At 46.6% G+C, this 22,383-nt stretch overlaps 3 protein-coding genes, 3 non-coding genes and 1 pseudogene across 6 annotated transcripts; 5 read left to right on the top strand and 2 right to left on the bottom strand.

The window, feature by feature from the left end:
- Positions 1 to 620: 620 nt before the first annotated feature.
- Positions 621 to 811, top strand: LOC130110866 (U2 spliceosomal RNA). The gene has a single exon (XR_008810084.1). It is a non-coding gene; the product is annotated as a U2 spliceosomal RNA (small nuclear RNA).
- Positions 812 to 6,925: 6,114 nt separating this feature from the next.
- On the top strand, positions 6,926 to 7,116 carry LOC130110865 (U2 spliceosomal RNA). Its single transcript, XR_008810083.1, has one exon. It is a non-coding gene; the product is annotated as a U2 spliceosomal RNA (small nuclear RNA).
- A 954-nt stretch (positions 7,117 to 8,070) lies between these two features.
- Positions 8,071 to 8,882, top strand: LOC130109104 (histone H2B 1/2-like; annotated as a pseudogene).
- Positions 8,883 to 9,732: 850 nt separating this feature from the next.
- LOC130109101 (histone H3) lies at positions 9,733 to 10,322 on the top strand. Its single transcript, XM_056275844.1, has one exon. The coding sequence runs from the start codon at positions 9,845 to 9,847 to the stop codon at positions 10,253 to 10,255; it is 411 nt and encodes a 136-aa protein (XP_056131819.1). The 5' UTR covers positions 9,733 to 9,844; the 3' UTR covers positions 10,256 to 10,322.
- A 2,030-nt stretch (positions 10,323 to 12,352) lies between these two features.
- LOC130109102 (histone H2A-like) lies at positions 12,353 to 12,813 on the top strand. Its single transcript, XM_056275845.1, has one exon. The coding sequence runs from the start codon at positions 12,373 to 12,375 to the stop codon at positions 12,754 to 12,756; it is 384 nt and encodes a 127-aa protein (XP_056131820.1). The 5' UTR covers positions 12,353 to 12,372; the 3' UTR covers positions 12,757 to 12,813.
- A 6,424-nt stretch (positions 12,814 to 19,237) lies between these two features.
- On the bottom strand, positions 19,238 to 19,661 carry LOC130109103 (histone H2B). The gene has a single exon (XM_056275846.1). The coding sequence runs from the start codon at positions 19,646 to 19,648 to the stop codon at positions 19,274 to 19,276; it is 375 nt and encodes a 124-aa protein (XP_056131821.1). The 5' UTR covers positions 19,649 to 19,661; the 3' UTR covers positions 19,238 to 19,273.
- Positions 19,662 to 21,838: 2,177 nt separating this feature from the next.
- Positions 21,839 to 22,029, bottom strand: LOC130110864 (U2 spliceosomal RNA). The gene has a single exon (XR_008810082.1). It is a non-coding gene; the product is annotated as a U2 spliceosomal RNA (small nuclear RNA).
- Between the last annotated feature and the right edge of the window lie 354 nt (positions 22,030 to 22,383).

The raw sequence follows: 22,383 nt of genomic DNA, 5'->3' as shown, positions 1-22,383 counted from the left end.
TATAGTTTTAATGTTTCGCTATATTTCTTTCTTATATCCATATCTTGAGGTTGGTAGTGTTTCAGGTTTGACAATTTACGCAGTTCTTTTCTTATATTTTTACAATCGTTGTCAAACCATTTTTCATTTTTAGGTTGTTTCTTTTTTCTGTTGTTGGTCCTTGGTAGGACCATGTTTGCTGCCGTCTGAAAGATACAATTGATTTCACTGACATTCTCTCTCTCTCTCTCTCTCTCTCTCTCTCTCTCTCTCTCTCTCTCTCTCTCTCTCTCTCTCTCTCTCTCTCTCTCTCTCTCTCTCTCTCTCTCTCTCTCTCTCTCTATGTGGGTGTGTGTGGGTGTCTCTCTCTAGATAGATAGAGACACCCACACACACCCACATCGTTTTTAGTCATTTCCCATTGGCTGCAGTGGTACCACGTGACCAAAGAAAGCCGGGATGTTTTCATTTTAAACTCCTCTTTTACGTTTAATCAGCATCAGAATGATCAACCTTTCACTGGTCCTCAACATGCAGCATGTGTTGTGTGTATATAGGTGAGCGACATGTGGTTTTGGTTGAACCCATCATGGACATGTATATGTAGGGGACTCAGGTTCGCAGCTCAGCGTCCGGTCAGCATCGCTTCTCGGCCTTTTGGCTAAGATCAAGTGTAGTATCTGTTCTTATCAGTTTAATATCTGATACGTCCCCTACCCGGGGACCATATATTAAATTGATTTTTGGAGCAGGGAGATGGAATAGGGGCTTGCTCCGTCCACTCCACGCATCGACCTGGTATTGCAGTACCTCCAGGACCGGTGCACCCCCTCTGATGTTGAGAGAAAATCTTTATCTGATTTGTTATTACGAAATGTCGATCAACAAGAAATCAATGAAAAATTATTTGCCTGCGGCACACAAGTTTATTACAAGAAATTCGTAGTAGTCATAAAGTGACAATGCTACGTAACTTCCGGGCCGTCATATATTAGTAGATTTAAGTGGCGGGCACGTGCTACCTGGGTAGCTTGTTATTCCCCCCTCCCAGCTGCATCTGTAACGTTGACATGTGTACAGTTCATACTGGTGGCCCGACCTCCTACCAGTTGGGGGCGCAGCGTCTCTCGGAGGATGACATAGGAGAGGAGGGTCATAAGATTCAGACCAGTTCGCTGTGTGTGTTTGGAAAGCAGCATAATAATGATGGAAGGTGTGAATATTGTGGAGAGGAAGAAACGGTGGGTGGTGTATTACTGTATCGTCAGAAATGTGACTCCGAGGAAGAAGTTGGAAAGAGCGCAGTGGGAGAGAGTGTAGAGCTTTAAACTATCAGTACTGCTTAAAAAACACACACAAAAACTTCAGCGGACAAGTGTTGGAAGCTCCTTCAAGAATATGTAAGGTCATAAAGACTAATGAGTAGGACCTGAGAAATATTAGTGTTATTATCGCTACTTTAAACTAGAACGACCAGGACGGTCATTTTGACCGTTTCATATTTTCAGAGTTTAGTACCACTGCCCTGTGATGGCCTGGCGGCCTGTCCAGGGTGTCTCCCCGCCTGCCGCCCAATGACTGCTGGGATAGGCAAACCCGACCGACCAGGAGGCGCTAGTGCAGCGACCAGGACACACACCCACATCCGGGTTCCCACCCGCAGACACTACTATACTATCCGTCTGCGTCCCGCAGAAGACTACAATCCGCGCCCACTAAGTACAAACCACGCCCACTTTAATAGGACGTCACCACTACAATCCACGCCCACCACCCGCTAGGGTTAGGGCTAGGGTTAGGGTTAGGGTTAGGGGTAATTACCCTCCCGCGTTTGTTACAGTATGTTCTCTGTTACTGTGCCGTACAAATAAAATTACTTAAAAAACACAAAAATGCTTCACTCGTCAGAACGTGTTACCTTCCCACGATCCTCCATTTTCACCACTAAACATTTAGAACAGCCCGCTTCATCTTCTTCTTTGGTGTCTTCTAGTTTATGGCGGTTAGCAAACAATTTATGATGCATAACCGCCACCTCCTGGATGAATTCTCCGTTCTTGGTGTGATTGAGAAAAGTACAAGTTACACCTCCTGCTACAAGTTACGCCTCCTGCTACAAGTTACGCCTCCTGCTACAAGTTACACCTCCTGCTACAAGTTACGCCCTTTTCTTGCAGTCCGCAGACAGACCCTTCTCGGAGAGACGCAGACACGGCCAACTGTGTCTGTACGGACGCCCGACCAAGCCTGAGGTAACACGGGGATTCGAACCGCCGACCCCCATGTTGGTAGGCAATTGAATAGACCACCACGCTACCCGGACGCCCCTGCTCTTGAGCATATTCATTCTGAGTTAAGCGCGAGCGTGACGACTACAACAAGTCATCGTCAATGGAGCTTCGACACTGCGACTCTCCGGGACAGGAGCAAAACCATGTTCCCCCCCCCCCCCCAGTTAAAAAACATTGCTCGTGTCCCTTTTGGGGCTCCGTACAATTCACCATGGCAACTGAACCACACCAACCACAGGCACGCTCACTGACGGACATAACACGCTAAGAACAAGTAACTACCCGGTTACTTTGTTACTTGCTCTTAGCAAGACCAAGTAACTACCCTGTTACCCTGTAACTTGCTCTTAGCAAGACCAAGTAACTACCCTAGAACCCTGTTACTTACTCTCAGCAAGACCAAGTAACTACCCTGTTACCCTGTAACTTGCTCTTAGCAACACCACTACCCTGTTACTTGCCTTTAGCAAGACCAAGTAACTACCCTGTTACTTTGTTACTTGCTCTTAGCAAGACCAAGTAACTACCCTGTTACCCTGTTACTTGCTCTTAGCAAGACCAAGTAACTACCCTGTTACCCTGTAACTTGCTCTTAGCAAGACCAAGTAACTACCCTGTTACTTTGTTACTTGCTCTTAGCAAGACCAAGTAACTACCCTAGAACCCTGTTACTTACTCTCAGCAAGACCAAGTAACTACCCTGTTACCCTGTAACTTGCTCTCAGCAAGACCAAGTAACTACACTGTTACCCTGTTACTTGCTCTTAGCAAGACCAAGTAACAGGGTAACAGGGTAGTTACTTACTCTTAGCAAGACCAAGTAACTACCCTGTTACCCTGTTACTTGTTCTTAGCAACACCACTACCCTGTTACTTGCCTTTAGCAAGACCAAGTAACTACCCTGTTACTTTGTTACTTGCTCTTAGCAAGACAAACTAACTACCCTGTTACCCTGTTACTTGCTCTTAGCAAGACCAAGTAACTACCCTGTTACCCTGTTACTTGTTCTTAGCAACACCACTACCCTGTTACCCTGTTACTTGCTCTTAGCAAGACCAAGTAACTACCCTGTTACCCTGTTACTTGCCTTTAGCAAGACCAAGTAACTACCCTGTTACCCTGTTACTTGCTCTTAGCAAGACCACTACCCTGTTACTTACTCTTAGCAACACCACTACCCTGTTACCCTGTTACTTGCTCTTAGCAAGACCAAGTAACTACCCTGTTACCCTGTTACTTGCCTTTAGCAAGACCAAGTAACTACCCTGTTACTTTGTTACTTGCTCTTAGCAAGACCAAGTAACTACCCTGTTACTTTGTTACTTGCTCTTAGCAAGACCAAGTAACTACCCTGTTACCCTGTTACTTGTCTTACCACTTATTGTATTCACTCATTTATTTAAAAAAAACTCTTGCGCTTTTACTTCAGCATTGGTTCTGCTCTTACATGCTCGCTTAGACGCACTTATGACCTCTGGTGACTAGTAGTTCTCCTGATTTCCTACTTTAAATGATGCACTTATTGTAAGTCGCTTTGGATAAAAGCGTCAGGTAAATGACTAATGTCATGTCATGTCAGGTCATGTCGTGTAATGTAATAACATGCAGTCTCGTAATGGCAGAGAGCCCCCGGCTCCTGGGCCCCGGGCAGGTGTGGCGGTCCGCCCGGAGGTGCTGCAGCTGCTGCTGGCGGGCCTACTCGGCCTGGGCTCCAAGTCTGCTTCCTAATGGAGGTGGCTGCATTATACTGAGGAAGGTGATCGCGTTGTCTGTTTTAGCTGTGTGAAAGCAGTGGAGAAACCTTTCATATCCCCCCCCCTCTCTCTCCCTCACTCTCCCTCTCTCTCTCTCTCTCTCTCTCTCTCTCTCTGTCTTTCAGTCTCTCTCCCTCTCTCCCTCTCTCCCTCACTCTCTCTGTCTTTCAGTCTCTCTCCCTCTCTCTCTCTCTCTCTGTCTTTCAGTCTCTCTCTCTGTCTTTCAGTCTCTCTCCCTCTCTCCCTCACTCTCCCTCTCTCTCTCTCTCCCTCTCTCTCCCTCTCTCTCTCTGTCTTTCAGTCTCTCTCTCTCTCTCTCTCTCTGTCTTTCAGTCTCTCTCCCTCTCTCCCTCTCTCTCCCTCTCTCTCCCTCTCTCTCTCTGTCTTTCAGTCTCTCTCCCTCTCTCCCTCACTCTCCCTCTCTCTCTCTCTCCCTCTCTCTCTCTCTCTCTCTCTCTGTCTTTCAGTCTCTCTCCCTCTCTCTCCCTCTCTCTCTGTCTTTCAGTCTCTCTCCCTCTCTCTCCCTCCCTCTCTCTCTCTCTCTCTCTCTCTCTCTCTCTCTCTCTCTCTCCCTCCCTCTCTCTCTCTGTCTTTCAGTCTCTCTCCCTCTCTCCCTCTCTCTCCCTCTCTCTCCCTCTCTCTCTCTGTCTTTCAGTCTCTCTCCCTCTCTCCCTCACTCTCCCTCTCTCTCTCTCTCCCTCTCTCTCTGTCTTTCAGTCTCTCTCCCTCTCTCTCCCTCTCTCTCTGTCTTTCAGTCTCTCTCCCTCTCTCTCCCTCTCTCTCTCCCTCTCTCTCTGTCTTTCAGTCTCTCTCCCTCTCTCCCTCACTCTCCCTCTCTCTCTCTCTCCCTCTCTCTCTCTGTCTTTCAGTCTCTCTCTCTCCCTCTCTCTCAGTCTCTCTCCCTCTATCCCTCCCTCTCTCTCATATATATATATATATATATATATATATATATATATATATATATATACACTGCTAAAAAAATAAAGGGAACACCTAAAAACACAATATAGACCTCGATGAATGAAATATTTCAGCTGAAAATCTTTATTTATTAGACAGAGGAATGTGTTTAGTGCAAAATAACCTAAGAATGATCAAGGGAAATCAAAATCCTTAGCCCATTAAGGTCTGGATTCAGAATCATACTCAAAATCAAAGTGGAAAATGAGAACATAGGCTGATCCAACTTCTGTGGAAATTCTTCAAGACGATTCAAAATGAGGCTCAGTAGTGTGTGTGGCCTCCACGTGCCTGTATGCACTCCCTACAACGTCTGGGCATGCTCCCGATGAGACGACGGATGGTCTCCTGAGGGATCTCCTCCCAGACCTGGATCAGGGCATCGGTCAACTCCTGGACAGTCTGTGGTGCGACATGGCGTTGGCGGATGGTACGAGACATGATGTCCCAGAGGTGCTCGATTGGATTCAGGTCTGGGGAACGTGCAGGCCAGTCCATAGCATCAATGCCCTCGACATACAGGAACTGCTGACACACTCTGGCCACATGAGGACGAGCATTGTCATGCATGAGCAGGAACCCAGGGCCCACTGCACCAGCATATGGTCTGACAATGGGTCTGAGGATCTCATCCCGGTACCTAATGGCAGTCATGGTACCTCTGGCTAGCACGTAGAGGTCTGTGCGGCCCTCCAAGGATATGCCTCCCCAGACCATCACTGACCCACCACCAAACCGGTCATGCTGGAGGATGTTGCAGGCAGCAGAACGTTCTCCACAGCGTCTCCAGACTCTCTCACGTCTGTCACATGTGTTCAGTGTGAACCTGCTCTCATCTGTGAAGAGCACAGGGCGCCAATGGCCAATCTGCCAACCAAGATGTTCTCTGGCAAAGGTCAATCGGGCTGCACGGTGTTGGGCTGTGAGCACAGGCCCCAATTGTGGACGTCGGGCCCTCGTACCATCCTCATGCATTCTGTTTCTCACTGTTTGAGCAGAAACCTGCACATTAGTGGCCTGTTGAAGGTCGTTTTGTAGGGCTCCGGCAGTGCTCCTCCTGTTCCTCCTTGCACAAAGGACCAGATAGCGGTCCTGCTGCGGGGTTGTTGTCCTCCTGCGGCCCCCTCCACGTCTCCTGGTGTACTGGTCTGTCTCCTGGTACCTCCTCCATGCTCTGGACACTGTGCTGGGAGACACATCAAATCTTCTTGCCACAGCACGCATTGATGTGCCATCCTGGATGAGCTGCACTACCTGAGCAACTTCTGTAGGTTGCAGATACCGCCTCATGCCCCCTCTAGTGGTGAGGGCACTAGCACAATGAAAAACTAACCAAAGATCGGCCAGAAAAGATGAGGACAGGCAAATGGTCTGTGGCCACCACCTGCAAATCCATTCCTGTTATAGGGGTTGTCTTGTAAATTGTCTCATTTCCACCTGGTGGAAATTAGACAATTTACCAACAGGTGAAATTGATTCACAAATCAGTGTTGCTTCCTAACTGGACAGGTTGATATCTCACAAGTGTGACTGACTTGGAGCTACATTGCATTGCTTATGTGTTCCCTTTATTTTTTTGAGCAGTGTATATATACACACACACACACACACAAATATATACATGTATATACGTGTATGTATGTATATATATATATATATGTGTGATATATATAGACACACCCGCACACACACCCACATCGTTTTTAGTCATTTCCCATTGGCTGCAGTGGTACCACGTGACCAAAGAAAGCCGGGATGTTTTCATTTTAAACTCCTCTTTTACATTTAATCAGCCATCAGAATGATCAACCTTTTACCGGTCCTCACCATGCAGCATGTGTTGTGTGTATATAGATGAGCGACATGTGGTTTTGGGTGAACCATCATGGACATGTATATGTAGGGGACTCAGACTCGCAGCTCAGCGTCCAGTCAGCATCGCTTCTCGGCCTTTTGGCTAAGATCAAGTGTAGTATCTGTTCTTATCAGTTTAATATCTGATACGTCCCCTACCCGGGGACCATATATTAAATTGATTTTTGGAGCAGGGAGATGGAATAGGGGCTTGCTCCGTCCACTCCACGCATCGACCTGGTATTGCAGTACCTCCAGGACCGGTGCACCCCCTCTGCTGTTGATGGTAAACTTACATTTGTTCTTTCCTTATAAGTTAAGAATTGACCAGCAATCTATGGAAGGTTATCTGCCTCGGGCACATTAATTATCACAGAAAGCAAGTTGTAGTAGTTATAAAGTTACAATGCTACGTTACCCTGTTACCCTGTAACTTGTCTTACCACTTATTGTATTCACTCATTTATTTAAAAAACTCTTGCGCTTTTACTTCAGCATTGGTTCTGCTCTGACATGCTAGTTTAGAAGCACTTATGACCTCTGGTGACTAGTAGTTCTCCTTATTTCCTACTTTAAACGATGCACTTATTGTAAGTCGCTTTGGATAAAAGCGTCAGGTAAATGACTGCAATGTCATGTCATGGCAGAGAGCGATGCAGCTTAGCTACGGTCTCCCCTGTCACCACCTTGCAGTATCCAATCCCTTTCAGATGGCGCCTCCTACATAAGATATAGTCCACTTGTGGGCACTTTCCTCCTCTCTTGTACGTCACCCTGTGTTCCTCCCTCTTCTCTCTTCGTGAGTCAGAATAATCCATACATTATGCTTTATTTTTCTTAACTCAAAAACGAGTTGTATTAGCACAGGTCAGTATGGCCTACAGGCCGCAAATAGGAGTTCAAAACTTGTAACGTTCACAAGAACTTAAGTTTATAAAAAGATCTAAAAAACACATTAGGTGATAATATATACATATTATTATGGATTTATATCAGCTATGACGGGGCAGTCATTTTCAACCGGGAACACAGTATTAATTATCATGTAAGGAACACAACAGGGGGACTAGTTGGAGACCCACGCGACACAGCGCATGCCCAGTCAGCTGACATCACTTGACCAATCATACACGAGGACCAGCGCAGTAACGTTTGCATCGGTTGGGTAGAAATCCAACATGCGCGTCACGTCGCCATCACACTGCTGTAGAAGTACGGGTGGAGCAGCATGCCTGAACCCGCCAAGGCAGCGCCCAAAAAGGGCTCCAAGAAAGCCGTGACCAAGGCCGCCGGCAAGGGCGGGAAGTAGCGAAGGAAGGCGAGGAAGGAGAGCTACGCCATCTACGTGTACAAGGTCCTGAAGCAGGTGCACCCCGACACCGGCATCTCCTCCAAGGCCATGGGCATCATGAACTCCTTCGTGAACGACATCTTCGAGCGCATCGCCGGCGAGGCTTCTCGCCTGGCGCACTACAACAAGCGCTCCACCATCACCTCCAGGGAGATCCAGACCGCCGTCCGCCTGCTGCTCCCCGGGGAGCTGGCCAAGCACGCCGTGTCTGAGGGCACCAAGGCCGTCACCAAGTACACCAGCTCCAAGTGAGCTGCTGCTGCTGCTGCTCACTGACCCCAAACCAACGGCTCTTTTAAGAGCCACCCCACCTCCTCACAGAGCGCTTCTGTTGTCAGTGGCCTCTTCTCATGACCCGGGACGTCCAGCACTGCACCGCCTTCATTCTCACGTGCAGAAAGAAAGAAGACTTGGCTGGACTCCACCTGTCAGCTGTTCAGGGACGCTGCAAGCACACTGGCTCCAAACTGAGGAGTCACCTGCCTCTAGTGAGCCAACATGCAGCCTCCACATTCCCATTCCCCCCATGCAGCAGAGAGACATGCCTGCAGGACTCTGATGGCTTATTTACTCTATTTAGTATTTTGATAATTTATATGTAAATGTAACAGCCCTTTATTTATTTTGAGTCAGTTCACCTTTTGGTCAGTAGGTGGCAGTTTGCTATTGTGGGAAGCGCATTTCTACGAGTGGGTTAATGAGGTCAGGGGTGGATGCTGGGTGGCATACAGTTGTTTGACCGCGTCCGGGGGGTGGAGGACAGAGTAGCAGTATGAAGTTACCATAGGCTCCCTAACCGTGAGGAAGAAGTTTGATGTAATACATGAAGAAGCAAATCATCGGTGACGTCTGGACACTGTTACGTAACAGCTGATGCCGGCGCGCGTCAATCACGTTCACTGGCACGCAGCAGTGACTTATTGGAAGGGCCTTACAGTAAACTTTAGAAATCTTCAGTAAATCTACGAACACGTTTACAAAGGTTCCTCCATCCTCAGCAGTCAGCCTAGGCTTTGTTAAAGGACCAGTTTAAAGCTTTTCCTTCCTGTTTTACTCCTGTTTCTTCCAAATCTTTAAAACCTCTTTTTCCTACTTGTCACTAAATTTCGGGGAAATGGTGGCAAGCATATTTGATTTGTCACAGCCACTCATTGGGGAGACGATAATAAACATACTTATCAAACCATATTCAAAACGATAAGCTATATATCGATATAATACCCAGCTGAATCTGTGGTTCAGTATGTCATGATCCATTAACAGCTGGGGGCTGCTTATGGCAGGAAACAGGCTTGTTGGACTGCCTCATGAAGAGTTTACTGGACTCACTGGATGATTTTAGCATTTCATTCATCAGCCAATAATTTAATAATCGATACCAATATTAATGTGAGATGGTTTGAGCTTCTTTCCTTTGCTCCTCTTCAGACTTGGGTGGAGCGAGAAGCTGACGTCAGGAGGCGGCGGCTGTAGTTTGAACGTTCCGCGGGTTTTCAAAGCGTCTTTCCTCCAATAAGGATCTGTCAGAGAGCGCGTGGCCCTGGCTAAGACCAATCAGCGTGTGACTGGACTCCGGCTCTGGCTATATAAGCAGGGCGTGTGCCGCGCACCACTAAGTCTTCAGTAAGGAGAGGAGAGACCAGCGTCTACTATGGCCAGAACAAAGCAGACCGCCCGGAAGTCCACCGGCGGCAAAGCCCCCAGGAAGCAGCTCGCTACCAAGGCGGCCCGGAAAAGCGCCCCGGCCACCGGCGGCGTGAAGAAGCCTCACCGCTACAGGCCCGGTACCGTGGCCCTCCGAGAGATCCGTCGCTACCAGAAGTCCACCGAGCTGCTGATACGCAAGCTGCCCTTCCAGCGGCTGGTGAGAGAAATCGCCCAGGACTTCAAGACCGACCTGCGCTTCCAGAGCTCCGCTGTCATGGCTCTTCAGGAGGCCAGCGAGGCTTACCTGGTCGGTCTGTTTGAGGACACCAACCTGTGCGCCATCCATGCCAAGAGGGTCACCATCATGCCCAAGGACATCCAGTTGGCTCGCCGCATCCGCGGAGAGCGCGCTTAGTTTAGACCCCGTCGCCTGGCAACCCACAACGGCTCTTTTAAGAGCCACGCACACGTCACTGAAGAGCTTTTGTCCACATGCTGCTGTTCTATACCGTCCTTATTTATAAACATGCTGCTGTTCAATACCCTCATTTATAAACATGCTGCTGTTCTATACCGTCCTTATTTATAAACATGCTGCTGTTCTATACCGTCCTTATTTATAAACATGCTGCTGTTCAATACCCTCATTTATAAACATGCAGCTGTTCTATACCGTCCTTATTTATAAACAACCTGCTGTTCTATACCGTCCTTATTTAGAAACATGCTGCTGTTCAATACCGTCCTTATTTAGAAACATGCTGCTGTTCTATACCGTCCTTATTTATAAACATGCTGCTGTTCTATACCGTCCTTATTTATAAACATGCTGCTGTTCAATACCCTCATTTATAAACATGCAGCTGTTCTATACCGTCCTTATTTATAAACAACCTGCTGTTCTATACCGTCCTTATTTAGAAACATGCTGCTGTTCAATACCGTCCTTATTTAGAAACATGCTGTTCTATACCGTCCTTATTTATAAACAACCTGCTGATCTATACCGTCCTTATTTATAAACATGCTGCTGTTCTATACCGTCCTTATTTATAAACATGTTGCTGTTCTATACCGTCCTTATTTATAAACACGCTGCTGTTCTATACCGTCCTTATTTATAAACAACCTGCTGTTCTATACCGTCCTTATTTATAAACACGCTGCTGTTCAATACCGTCCTTATTTATAAACATGTTGCTGTTCTATACCGTCCTTATTTATAAACATGTTGCTGTTCTATACCGTCCTTATTTATAAACATGTTGCTGTTCTATACCGTCCTTATTTATAAACATGCTGCTGTTCAATACCGTCCTTATTTATAAACATGCAGCTGTTCTATACCGTCCTTATTTATAAACAACCTGCTGTTCTATACCGTCCTTATTTATAAACACGCTGCTGTTCTATACCGTCCTTATTTATAAACATGCTGTTCAATACCGTCCTTATTTATAAACATGCTGTTCAATACCGTCCTTATTTATAAACATGCTGTTCAATACCGTCCTTATTTATAAACATGCTGTTCTATACCGTCCTTATTTATAAACATGCTGTTCAATACCGTCCTTATTTATAAACATGCTGCTGTTCTATACCGTCCTTATTTATAAACATGCCGTCCTCCATTTATATTCCCGTCACCCTACATGCACAGGGAAGCCTCCAGTCAATGTGGGACATTTATCTGATTTAATAAACTCTTCATAATCTATCCCCTGCCATTCCCACAGACCTCCTTCAGACTTCCACTCCGTCTCGCCCCCTGCGCTCTTCACCAGCAGGTCTATTTCGCACTACCAGCCATCAACCTCAGCACCATGGAGGACAGGACTTTCTCCCATGCTGCACCCGGACTCTGCAACTCCCTTCCCCGTCACATCCGCTTACTAGAACCCAAAACTGCTCTTAAAACCCACCTTTTTAAACTAGCATACTCGCTAGTTTAAAAAGTCAGCTGACACTGAAGAGGTCAGTTCGATGATGATGATGATGATGAAACGTTTCAGTCAACAATCCAAAGGAGCTGAATCAAGTGCAACTGGACCAAGAGGGAGGCTTCCTCAGTTCGTGCCTTTCTGACTAGACCAAGCTAGTCTGAAGCCTCTTGGATGAGAGGCGAAACGTCTTCGCGGATATACACCAAGTCCGGTTGCACTTGATTCAGCTCCTTTGGAGAACCAGGACGACCTGGATGAACGAGAACATTCCCAGACACGTTTCGGTCAATAAACATTGTATCCAGATGGACAGTTAGTTTAGCCAATCTCTGTAGCGAAGACGGTCGAGAGGCGGAGTCTGTTAGAGTGACGTTTTAACGACACTAGCTCTGATTGGTCCAAATGCTAGGCGCGCTTTTTAAGAGAATCTGCAAAGTTCATTGGTGGAGAGCTTCTCCAATTGGTCAGGCGAGTCCTCTTCTCTGATTGGACCGTGTCTCAGCTTTGTAGCGTGGTGTATAAATACCGCCGGCTGGCTGGCTGAGACTTCATCTCTCAGCGTTTAACTGAACGAGCACAATCCAACATGAGCGGCAGAGGAAAGACCGGAGGAAAGGCGAGGGCCAAGGCCAAGACCCGCTCCTCCCGGGCCGGGCTCCAGTTCCCTGTGGGCCGTGTTCACAGACTCCTCCGTAAGGGTAACTATGCGGAGCGTGTGGGTGCCGGAGCCCCGGTCTACCTGGCGGCTGTGCTGGAGTACCTGACCGCTGAGATTCTGGAGCTGGCCGGAAACGCGGCCCGGGACAACAAGAAGACCCGCATCATCCCGCGCCACCTGCAGCTGGCCGTCCGCAACGACGAGGAGCTCAACAAGCTGCTGGGCGGAGTGACCATCGCTCAGGGCGGCGTGCTGCCCAACATCCAGGCGGTCCTGCTGCCCAAGAAGACCGACAAGCCCGCCAAGAAGTAGATCCTCACACAGATCCCTCACCCCCACACCCCAAAGGCTCTTTTAAGAGCCACACCACCATGATGGAGAGCAGGGTTCCTGTCTGCTACCGTGTTGCTTCTGTTGAGTGACATTCCAGCATGGAAGTGTCGCCATTCTTATGCAGGAAACAGCAGCCGCAGCAGTAGTAGCAAGACGACCATTGGACTGTCAGAGGGCGATGACTGAAGAAGCCCTGACGTCATCCTTGCGGCGATAGAGAGGCTGCTGCTCATAAATGATAACACGCTAGTATACATGATAACACTAAAGTAAATGATACACTAGTGTACATGATCACACACTAGTGTAAATGATAACACACTAGTGTACATGATAACACACTAGTGTAAATGATAACACACTAGTGTACATGATAACACACTAGTGTAAATGATAACACACTAGTGTAAGTGATAACACACTAGGATAAATGATAACACACTAGTGTACATGATAACACACTAGTATACATGATAACACTAAAGTAAATGATACACTAGTGTACATGATCACACACTAGTGTAAGTGATAACACACTAGGATAAATGATAACACACTAGTAGAAATGATAACACACTAGTAGAAATGATAACATACTAGTGTACATGATAACACACTAGTGTACATGATAACATACTAGTATACATGATAACACACTAGTGTACATGATAACACACTAGTGTAAATGATAACATACTAGTGTACATGATAACACACTAGTGTAAATGATAACACTAGGATAAATGATAACACACTAGTGTAAATGATAACACTAGGATAAATGATAACACACTAGTGTACATGATAACACACTAGTGTACATGATAACACACTAGTGTAAATGATAACACACTAGTGTACATGATCACACACTAGTGTACATGATAACACACTAGTGTAAATGATAACACTAGGATAAATGATAACACACTAGTGTAAATGATAACACTAGGATAAATGATAACACAATAGTGTACATGATAACACACTAGTGTAAATGATAACACACTAGTGTAAATGATAACACTAGGATAAATGATAACACACTAGTGTAAATGATAACACTAGGATAAATGATAACACACTAGTGTACATGATAACACACTAGTGTACATGATAACACACTAGTGTACATGATCACACACTAGTGTACATGATAACACACTAGTGTACATGATCACACACTAGTGTACATGATAACACACTAGTGTACATGATAACACACTAGTGTACATGATAACACACTAGTGTACATGATAACACTAGTGTAAATGATAACACTAGGATAAATGATAACACACTAGTGTAAATGATAACACTAGGATAAATGATAACACACTAGTGTACATGATAACACACTAGTGTACATGATAACACACTAGTGTACATGATAACACACTAGTGTAAATGATAACACTAGGATAAATGATAACACACTAGTGTAAATGATAACACTAGGATAAATGATAACACACTAGTGTACATGATAACACACTAGTGTACATGATAACACACTAGTGTACATGATCACACACTAGTGTACATGATCACACACTAGTGTACATGATCACACACTAGTGTACATGATAACACACTAGTGTACATGATCACACACTAGTGTACATGATCACACACTAGTGTACATGATAACACACTAGTGTACATGATAACACACTAGTGTACATGATCACACACTAGTGTACATGATAACACACTAGTGTACATGATCACACACTAGTGTACATGATAACACACTAGTGTACATGATCACACACTAGTGTACATGATAACACACTAGTGTACATGATAACACACTAGTGTACATGATCACACACTAGTGTACATGATAACACACTAGTGTACATGATAACGTGCTCACACCTGCTCTGCTCAGCAGGAGTCTCTTCTCGGGCGAGTGGCTTAGCTGTTTCTCACCGCTTTCATGCTCGTCTCTCTGAGTTTTAACACACGTTTGGAGACAGTTAACACTCTTCTCGGAGAGAGACACAAAGCCTAATTGAATAAGCGTGCCAACACCTTGCGGACACTTAGTAGCCGCCTACTGACACCTGCTCTCTCACTTCTAAAGGTCACCAGCACCTGCGTGACCTCCCTGTGCACAAGTCACCACTTAGCTCTCAACCTGCACAAGAGGTCAGCGGACTGAAGTTGATACCAAGCATGGATGGAGGAGGAGGAGGAGGAGGAGGAGGAGGAGGAGGAGGCCCCGCCACCACCAACAAGCTCAGCGAGGACTAGGACGAGGACGAGGAAGAGGAGGAAGAGGTCTCGGTAGAGGGGCCCTGTCAGGGGGCGTGGCGTTTGTGTAAGATGCTCTAATGAAACTAGGGCAACAGTCATTGATCACGTGGTCCATCGGGGCCTCTCCATGAGAGCGGCTGGCCGAAGGGTTCAGCCAAACCGGAGCCGTCATGCTGTGGCATCACTTGTTCGTACGTCCCGCCACGAAAATGGGGAAGTCACTTTGCCGCCTTGCAGTCAGTTTACTGGACTGTGTTTCACTGTGTTTGCACCCTTGGCAACAGCCATTTCTATACTTCTGTAAAGTGCGTTGCCTCGATACACTGCAGTACTGCCGTTTCACTGAAGCCATTTACAAATAGAGTAACGGACTTTCACAATATACAACTTCAAATACTTCCTGCAGCAGTGTATTCCCTGAGGAAGAGTGCTCGGGACAAACCCAAACCGTAGCGTGGCTGTCAGTACTGCGAGGGTGCTGCACACAGGTGGAAGTGAGGGCTGCAGAGGTTGGTATTGACGGCTGTACTTTCAGTTTTGTTATCCATTGTTAAACAAGGGAGAAAACATATACGTTTCCAGTTGAGTACAAATTGAAGGCTTTGAAGGAAATGTTTGGTGTTGATGGGTGTGTGACAAGTTTGGAGAAGGTGGTGGTGTCATTCTGCAGACATCCTGTGCTGTTTCGGTCATTTGGTCTTCTGTGAAGGGCTGTGTGTGAGCTGGTCTGAAAAAGTAAACTGAGGACGGACAAAATGTGCCAAAGGAGTCGAGAAAAAACTGTAATCGAAGGAAATAACAGAAAAAGTGAAAAATTGGTAAAAACAAAAGGATTTAGAGACAATTTCTGGGAAGATCAGTTTTATTCTGAGGTGGGAGATGAAAATAAGAGATCAGTGTTGCAGAATCTTCCTACATTAGGAGGGCGAGCTCAGTGTGGACACGACTGGCCAACATCCACAACATGCATCATTAAACTACTCGTGGGAGCTGCACAGCACAGCAGCACCTGTATTAGAGAAAACCATAACCACCGGGTGTGGATCGCTGACGGGAGACTTACCTGGAGAAGTCTTCTCCCTCCTAAAACAACCAGAACTCGGCTGTGAAGCACAAATAGGGGTGGCTGGAGCATGATGGGTAAATCTAGTTGTGACAATTACAGTAGAAACACGAACAGTTAACTGACTAAGATCTGAAGGCAGGATTTGCACATTAAGAAGGAGTGCCTGCTGTAACAGGGAAACGAGTAAGAGCTTTATTCAAGATGGAAACCAGAGGATTCACCCCAGGGGGGAGGGGGAGTGCGGGTGGAGCGGAGGCTGGGCTGTTGGGACTGGACCCCTCCGCCTGGTGTAAACCCTGGACCAGTCAAGGGTCGGTTGGAAAGTTGACTCAACAGCAGCTGACAGCTGGGAAAAAGCAGGTGCAGGGGGTGATGGCAACCACCCCCACACAACCACCTGAAGGGGGACAACAAGAAGCCCTTCAAGCTCCACAACCTGCCCCTGTACCACCGCAACCTACTGTGCTGTCCATGCAACATCCTCCAATATATCAACAGCCTCCCTTTCCAAGAGAAGGATACCAAGGGTGGTGGGGTGGAGGACACCCAGGACCATCCCGAGGAAGGAGGCCGGGAAGAAAGTCCAACAATGGGTCGAGGGCCTGCTGGGGGTGCGGACAGATGGGGCATCTGAGAAACGAATGCCCCACACAACCATGGCCACAAGCACCACAGCAGGACAGGAGACCCCCTTCAGGACCTGTCAATGTTTGGCAGGGCCCCAACCAGGGGTACTAGGGGTGCCCAGAGGATCTAATGGGGGGGGGGGGGGTCTGGCTGCAACCTACCTGATGTATGAAAAAACATCCACTATCACTATGGGATATGAAGTGCAAATACATACTCATCACAAATTGGCAAATTTGATTGAGAAAGGCAAATTTGTACTTACTACCCAAAGACTGAAGACCTGTTACAACCTGCTCCAGTACCCAGATGTGAAAATTAAACATTGTCAGACAGTCAACCCAGCTGATTCAATCCCGCTGCCAACAGACGGGATACCGCGATATTGTGATGCAGAGTTGAACAAGTTTTCAAAGCTAGGTGCAGATTTGCAAGCCGAGCCTATAGAGGGCGCTGATTTGTGCTACTTCGTAGATGGCTCCTGTTATACGGACAATGAGGGGTTAAAAGCAGGATATGCGGTAATCCAGATGGATGAAACTGAGTGTCCAGTCACAGTCAAAGCAGAACAATGTGCGCAAGCTTGCTCTGCCCAACTGGCGGAGCTAGTAGCCTTAACTGAAGCAGGTGTGTTGGCAGAAAATAAGTCAGTTATGATTTATACAGACTCTGCTCATGCACACGGCGTGTGTCATCTGTTCGGCTCAATATGGAAATCAAGAGGGTTCAAGAAGACTGATGGTTCCCCCACACAGCATCATGAGCAAGTCATAGCACTGACAGAGGCGATGGTGCGGCCAGAACAAATAGCAATTATAAAATGCAAAGCGCACAAAAAAGACAAATCTAAAGAAACAGCTGGAAACAACGCTGCAGACGAGGCCGCCAAAAGGCCTGCAACCTCATCAGTCCCAGCACAGCTGGCATGAACAGCAGAAATTACAACAGAAGTCACAGAAAAGGATATTGCTGACGTCCAAGCGGCGGCATCAGATGCGGAGTGGTTGCTATGGCAACAAGGGGGGGGGCTTCCCAAGACTCACAGGGCATATGGAGAAATCATGAAGGTCTCCCGGTTGCAACAGTTGACCTGTTGACCTATATATCAACCATTCCAGTCCTCCTGCTCGTTGTAGTGGGTGACGAATAAACGAGTATAGATAAATAAATATATAAATAAATAAGCCTAAATGGAGATACTCTGAAGTAACAAGAAAAATGCAAACGGCCTTATTGACTTTACGCATGCTCAGAAGTCCAGGCAGAAAGGTAAGAAAGGTACATGAAGGTGCCATTGTAGCGAATGTATTGGCTGTTCAAACGTTAGCCAGAAAGCTAAAGGTCACTAACGCTAGTGTAAGCTACTAATAAGACCCGTTAGCCCCTAGCTAACGGGTCTGCTGACCCTTTAGCCGAGCGGTTAGTGGCGCCGCCTTGTGGCGCAGTACACCGTGTATCGAATCCCGCACCGGGCAACAAAATAACCCATTACCCTAGCATAGTTTAGAGTTAACGTAGCTAGAAAACTAACGTTAAGTTTAAGCGGGCTTCCAATCGGTTATGCATTTTATTTAGGGTTGGACATCAAGAACCGGTTCTATGGACCCGGGCCAAAAGAATCGTTAAGAAATTCACATTTCGATTCTGCCTATCGCTTCCGCTCGCGCTAAAGTTAGTTTCAGTTCCCGTGGTGGTGGCGCGTGCAGCTTCCGGAGTTTCCGCCTCCGCAAGTTAAACCGTGGACCAGAGCGCGCGGCGGTCGGAAGTGTGGCTTCATCTTGCCTTGAAAAGTGAAGGGTTGGCACCTGTGGCCACATTATTCCGTGCAAGGGAGGACGCACAACAAATATGGCCCAACACCTCGGCCTACACGGTGTACAGATGAGCCAGCGTCCCGCGTCTGCCAGGCTGCGCCGGTCTCCATCTCCTGCCTCGGCGTCCTCTTCAGCAACCCTGAGCCAGCAGCAAGCAGCGCCTCGTCGCAGCTGGGGAGGTGAACATGAATAACGTTTGTCTTCTTCACGACAGCGAGACGGCAAATCACTTCTACATGAGCCGACTGCTGTAAACTGTATGCAGACACTGAATGTGTTGTTCTTCTTCTGTGCTGAACGCTCACATGGACAGCCTGAGAAGACACGTGCTCCTGTTTCTGGACAAGAACTGCTTCTGACTGGAGGACTTGACACCTGGTAGTCTGGACCAGGGTGTGACTGTGTCTCTGTCTCCATCTTCATACAACATAACACCTGGTAGTCCGGACCAGGGTGTGACTGTGTCTCTATGAAGACATAATACCTGGTAGTCCGGACCAGGGTGTGACTGTGTCTCTATGAAGACATAATACCTCGTAATCTGGACCAGGGTGTGACTGTGTCTGTCTCCATCTTCATGTACGAAGACAGTTGTTATAAATGTAAATATAAGAATGAGACATTCACACGAATGATCCGTTCTCAAAGCAGAATGGACAACAGAAGCGCTCTGTGATGAGGTGGGGTGGCTCTTAAAAGAGCCGTTTGTGTGGAGTCAGTTGGCAGCTCACTTGGAGCTGGTGTACTTGGTGACGGCCTTGGTGCCCTCAGACACGGCGTGCTTGGCCAGCTCCCCGGGGAGCAGCAGGCGGACGGCGGTCTGGATCTCCCTGGAGGTGATGGTGGAGCGCTTGTTGTAGTGCGCCAGGCGAGAAGCCTCGCCGGCGATGCGCTCGAAGATGTCGTTCACGAAGGAGTTCATGATGCCCATGGCCTTGGAGGAGATGCCGGTGTCGGGGTGCACCTGCTTCAGGACCTTGTACACGTAGATGGCGTAGCTCTCCTTCCTGGCCTTCCTTCGCTTCTTCCCGCCCTTGCCGGCGGCCTTGGTCACGGCTTTCTTGGAGCCCTTTTTGGGGGCTGACTTGGCGGGTTCAGGCATGCTGCTCCACCCGTACTTCTACAGCAGTGTGATGGCGACGTGACGCACATGTTGGATTTCTACCCAACCGATGCAAACGTTACTGCGCTGGTCCTCGTGTATGATTGGTCAAGTGATGTCAGCTGACTGGGCATGCGCTGTGTTGCGTGAGTCTCCGACTGGTCCTCCTGTTGTGCTCCTTACATGATAATTAATACTGTGTTCCCGGTTGAAAATGACTGCCCCGTCACAGCTGATATAAATCCATAATAATATGTATATATATTATCACCTAATGTGTTTTTTAGATCTTTTTATAAACTTACACTACCGTTCAAAAGTTTGGGATCACCCAAACAATTTTGTGTTTTCCATGAAAAGTCACACTTATTCACCACCATATGTTGTGAAATGAATAGAAAATAGAGTCAAGACATTGACAAGGTTAGAAATAATGATTTGTATTTGAAATAAGATTTTTTTTACATCAAACTGCTTTCGTCAAAGAATCCTCCATTTGCAGCAATTACAGCATTGCAGACCTTTGGCATTCTAGCTGTTAATTTGTTGAGGTAATCTGGAGAAATTGCACCCCACGCTTCCAGAAGCAGCTCCCACAAGTTGGATTGGTTGGATGGGCACTTCTTTGAGCAGATTGAGTTTCTGGAGCATCACATTTGTGGGGTCAATTAAACGCTCAAAATGGCCAGAAAAAGAGAACTTTCATCTGAAACTCGACAGTCTATTCTTGTTCTTAGAAATGAAGGCTATTCCATGCGAGAAATTGCTAAGAAATTGAAGATTTCCTACACCGGTGTGTACTACTCCCTTCAGAGGACAGCACAAACAGGCTCTAACAGGTACTATTTAATGAAGATGCCAGTTGGGGACCTGTGAGGCGTCTGTTTCTCAAACTAGAGACTCTAATGTACTTATCTTCTTGCTCAGTTGTGCAACGCGGCCTCCCACTTCTTTTTCTACTCTGGTTAGAGCCTGTTTGTGCTGTCCTCTGAAGGGAGTAGTACACACCGGTCTAGGAAATCTTCAATTTCTTAGCAATTTCTCGCATGGAATAGCCTTCATTTCTAAGAACAAGAATAGACTGTCGAGTTTCAGATGAAAGTTCTCTTTTTCTGGCCATTTTGAGCGTTTAATTGACCCCACAAATGTGATGCTCCAGAAACTCAATCTGCTCAAAGAAGTGCCCATCCAACCAATCCAACTTGTGGGAGCTGCTTCTGGAAGCGTGGGGTGCAATTTCTCCAGATTACCTCAACAAATTAACAGCTAGAATGCCAAAGGTCTGCAATGCTGTAATTGCTGCAAATGGAGGATTCTTTGACGAAAGCAAAGTTTGATGTAAAAAAAATCTTATTTCAAATACAAATCATTATTTCTAACCTTGTCAATGTCTTGACTCTATTTTCTATTCATTTCACAACATATGGTGGTGAATAAGTGTGACTTTTCATGGAAAACACAAAATTGTTTGGGTGATCCCAAACTTTTGAACGGTAGTGTAAGTTCTTGTGAACGTTACAAGTTTTGAACTCCTATTTGCGGCCTGTAGGCCATACTGACCTGTGCTAATACAACTCGTTTTTGAGTTAAGAAAAATAAAGTATAATGTATGGATTATTCTGACTCACGAAGAGAGAAGAGGGAGGAACACAGGGTGACGTACAAGAGAGGAGGAAAGTGCACACAAGTGGACTATATCTTATGTAGGAGGCGCCATCTGAAAGGGATTGGATACTGCAAGGTGGTGACAGGGGAGACCGTAGCTAAGCTGCATCGCTCTCTGCCATGACATGACATGACATGACATTTAGATGACGCTTTTATCCAAAGCGACTTACAATAAGTGCATCGTTTAAAGTAGGAAATCAGGAGAACTACTGGTCACCAGAGGTCATAAGTGCGTCTAAACGAGCATGTCAGAGCAGAACCAATGCTGAAGTAAAAGCGCAAGAGTTTTTTTTAATAAATGAGTGAATACAATAAGTGGTAAGACAAGTAACAGGGTAACAGGGTAGTTACTTGGTCTTGCTAAGAGCAAGTAACAGGGTAACGTAGCATTGTAATTTTATGACCACTACAACTTGTTTTCTGTGATAATTAATGTGCCGGAGGCAGGTAACCTTCCACAGCTTTCTGGTCGATTCTTATCTTATAGTGAAAAAACAAATGTAAGTTTATCATCAACAGCAGAGGGGGTGCACCGGTCCTGGAGGTACTGCAATACCAGGTCGATGCGTGGAGTGGACGGAGCAAGCCCCTATTCCATCTCCCTGCTCCAAAAATCAATTTAATATATGGTCCCCGGGTAGGGGACGTATCAGATATTAAACTGATAAGAACAGATACTACACTTGATCTTAGCCAAAAGGCCGAGAAGCGATGCTGACCGGACGCTGAGCTGCGAGTCTGAGTCCCCTACATATACATGTCCATGATGGTTCACCCAAAACCACATGTCGCTCACCTATATACACACAACACATGCTGCATGGTGAGGACCAGTAAAAGGTGGATCATTCTGATGGCTGATTAAACGTAAAAGAGGAGTTTAAAATGAAAACATCCCAGCTTTCTTTGGTCACGTGGTACCACTGCAGCCAATGGGAAATGACTAAAAACGACGTATGTGTGTGTGCGGGTGTGTCTATATATATCACACATATATATATACATACATACATACACGTATATACATGTATATATTTGTGTGTGTGTGTGTGTGTGTGTGTGTATAT

Source organism: Lampris incognitus, chromosome 3 (genome assembly GCF_029633865.1).
Source record: "Lampris incognitus isolate fLamInc1 chromosome 3, fLamInc1.hap2, whole genome shotgun sequence".
In the NCBI taxonomy this organism is placed as follows: domain Eukaryota; kingdom Metazoa; phylum Chordata; class Actinopteri; order Lampriformes; family Lampridae; genus Lampris; species Lampris incognitus.
Note: the sequence above shows the minus strand (reverse complement) of the source record. Positions and strands in the feature narration are given on the sequence as shown.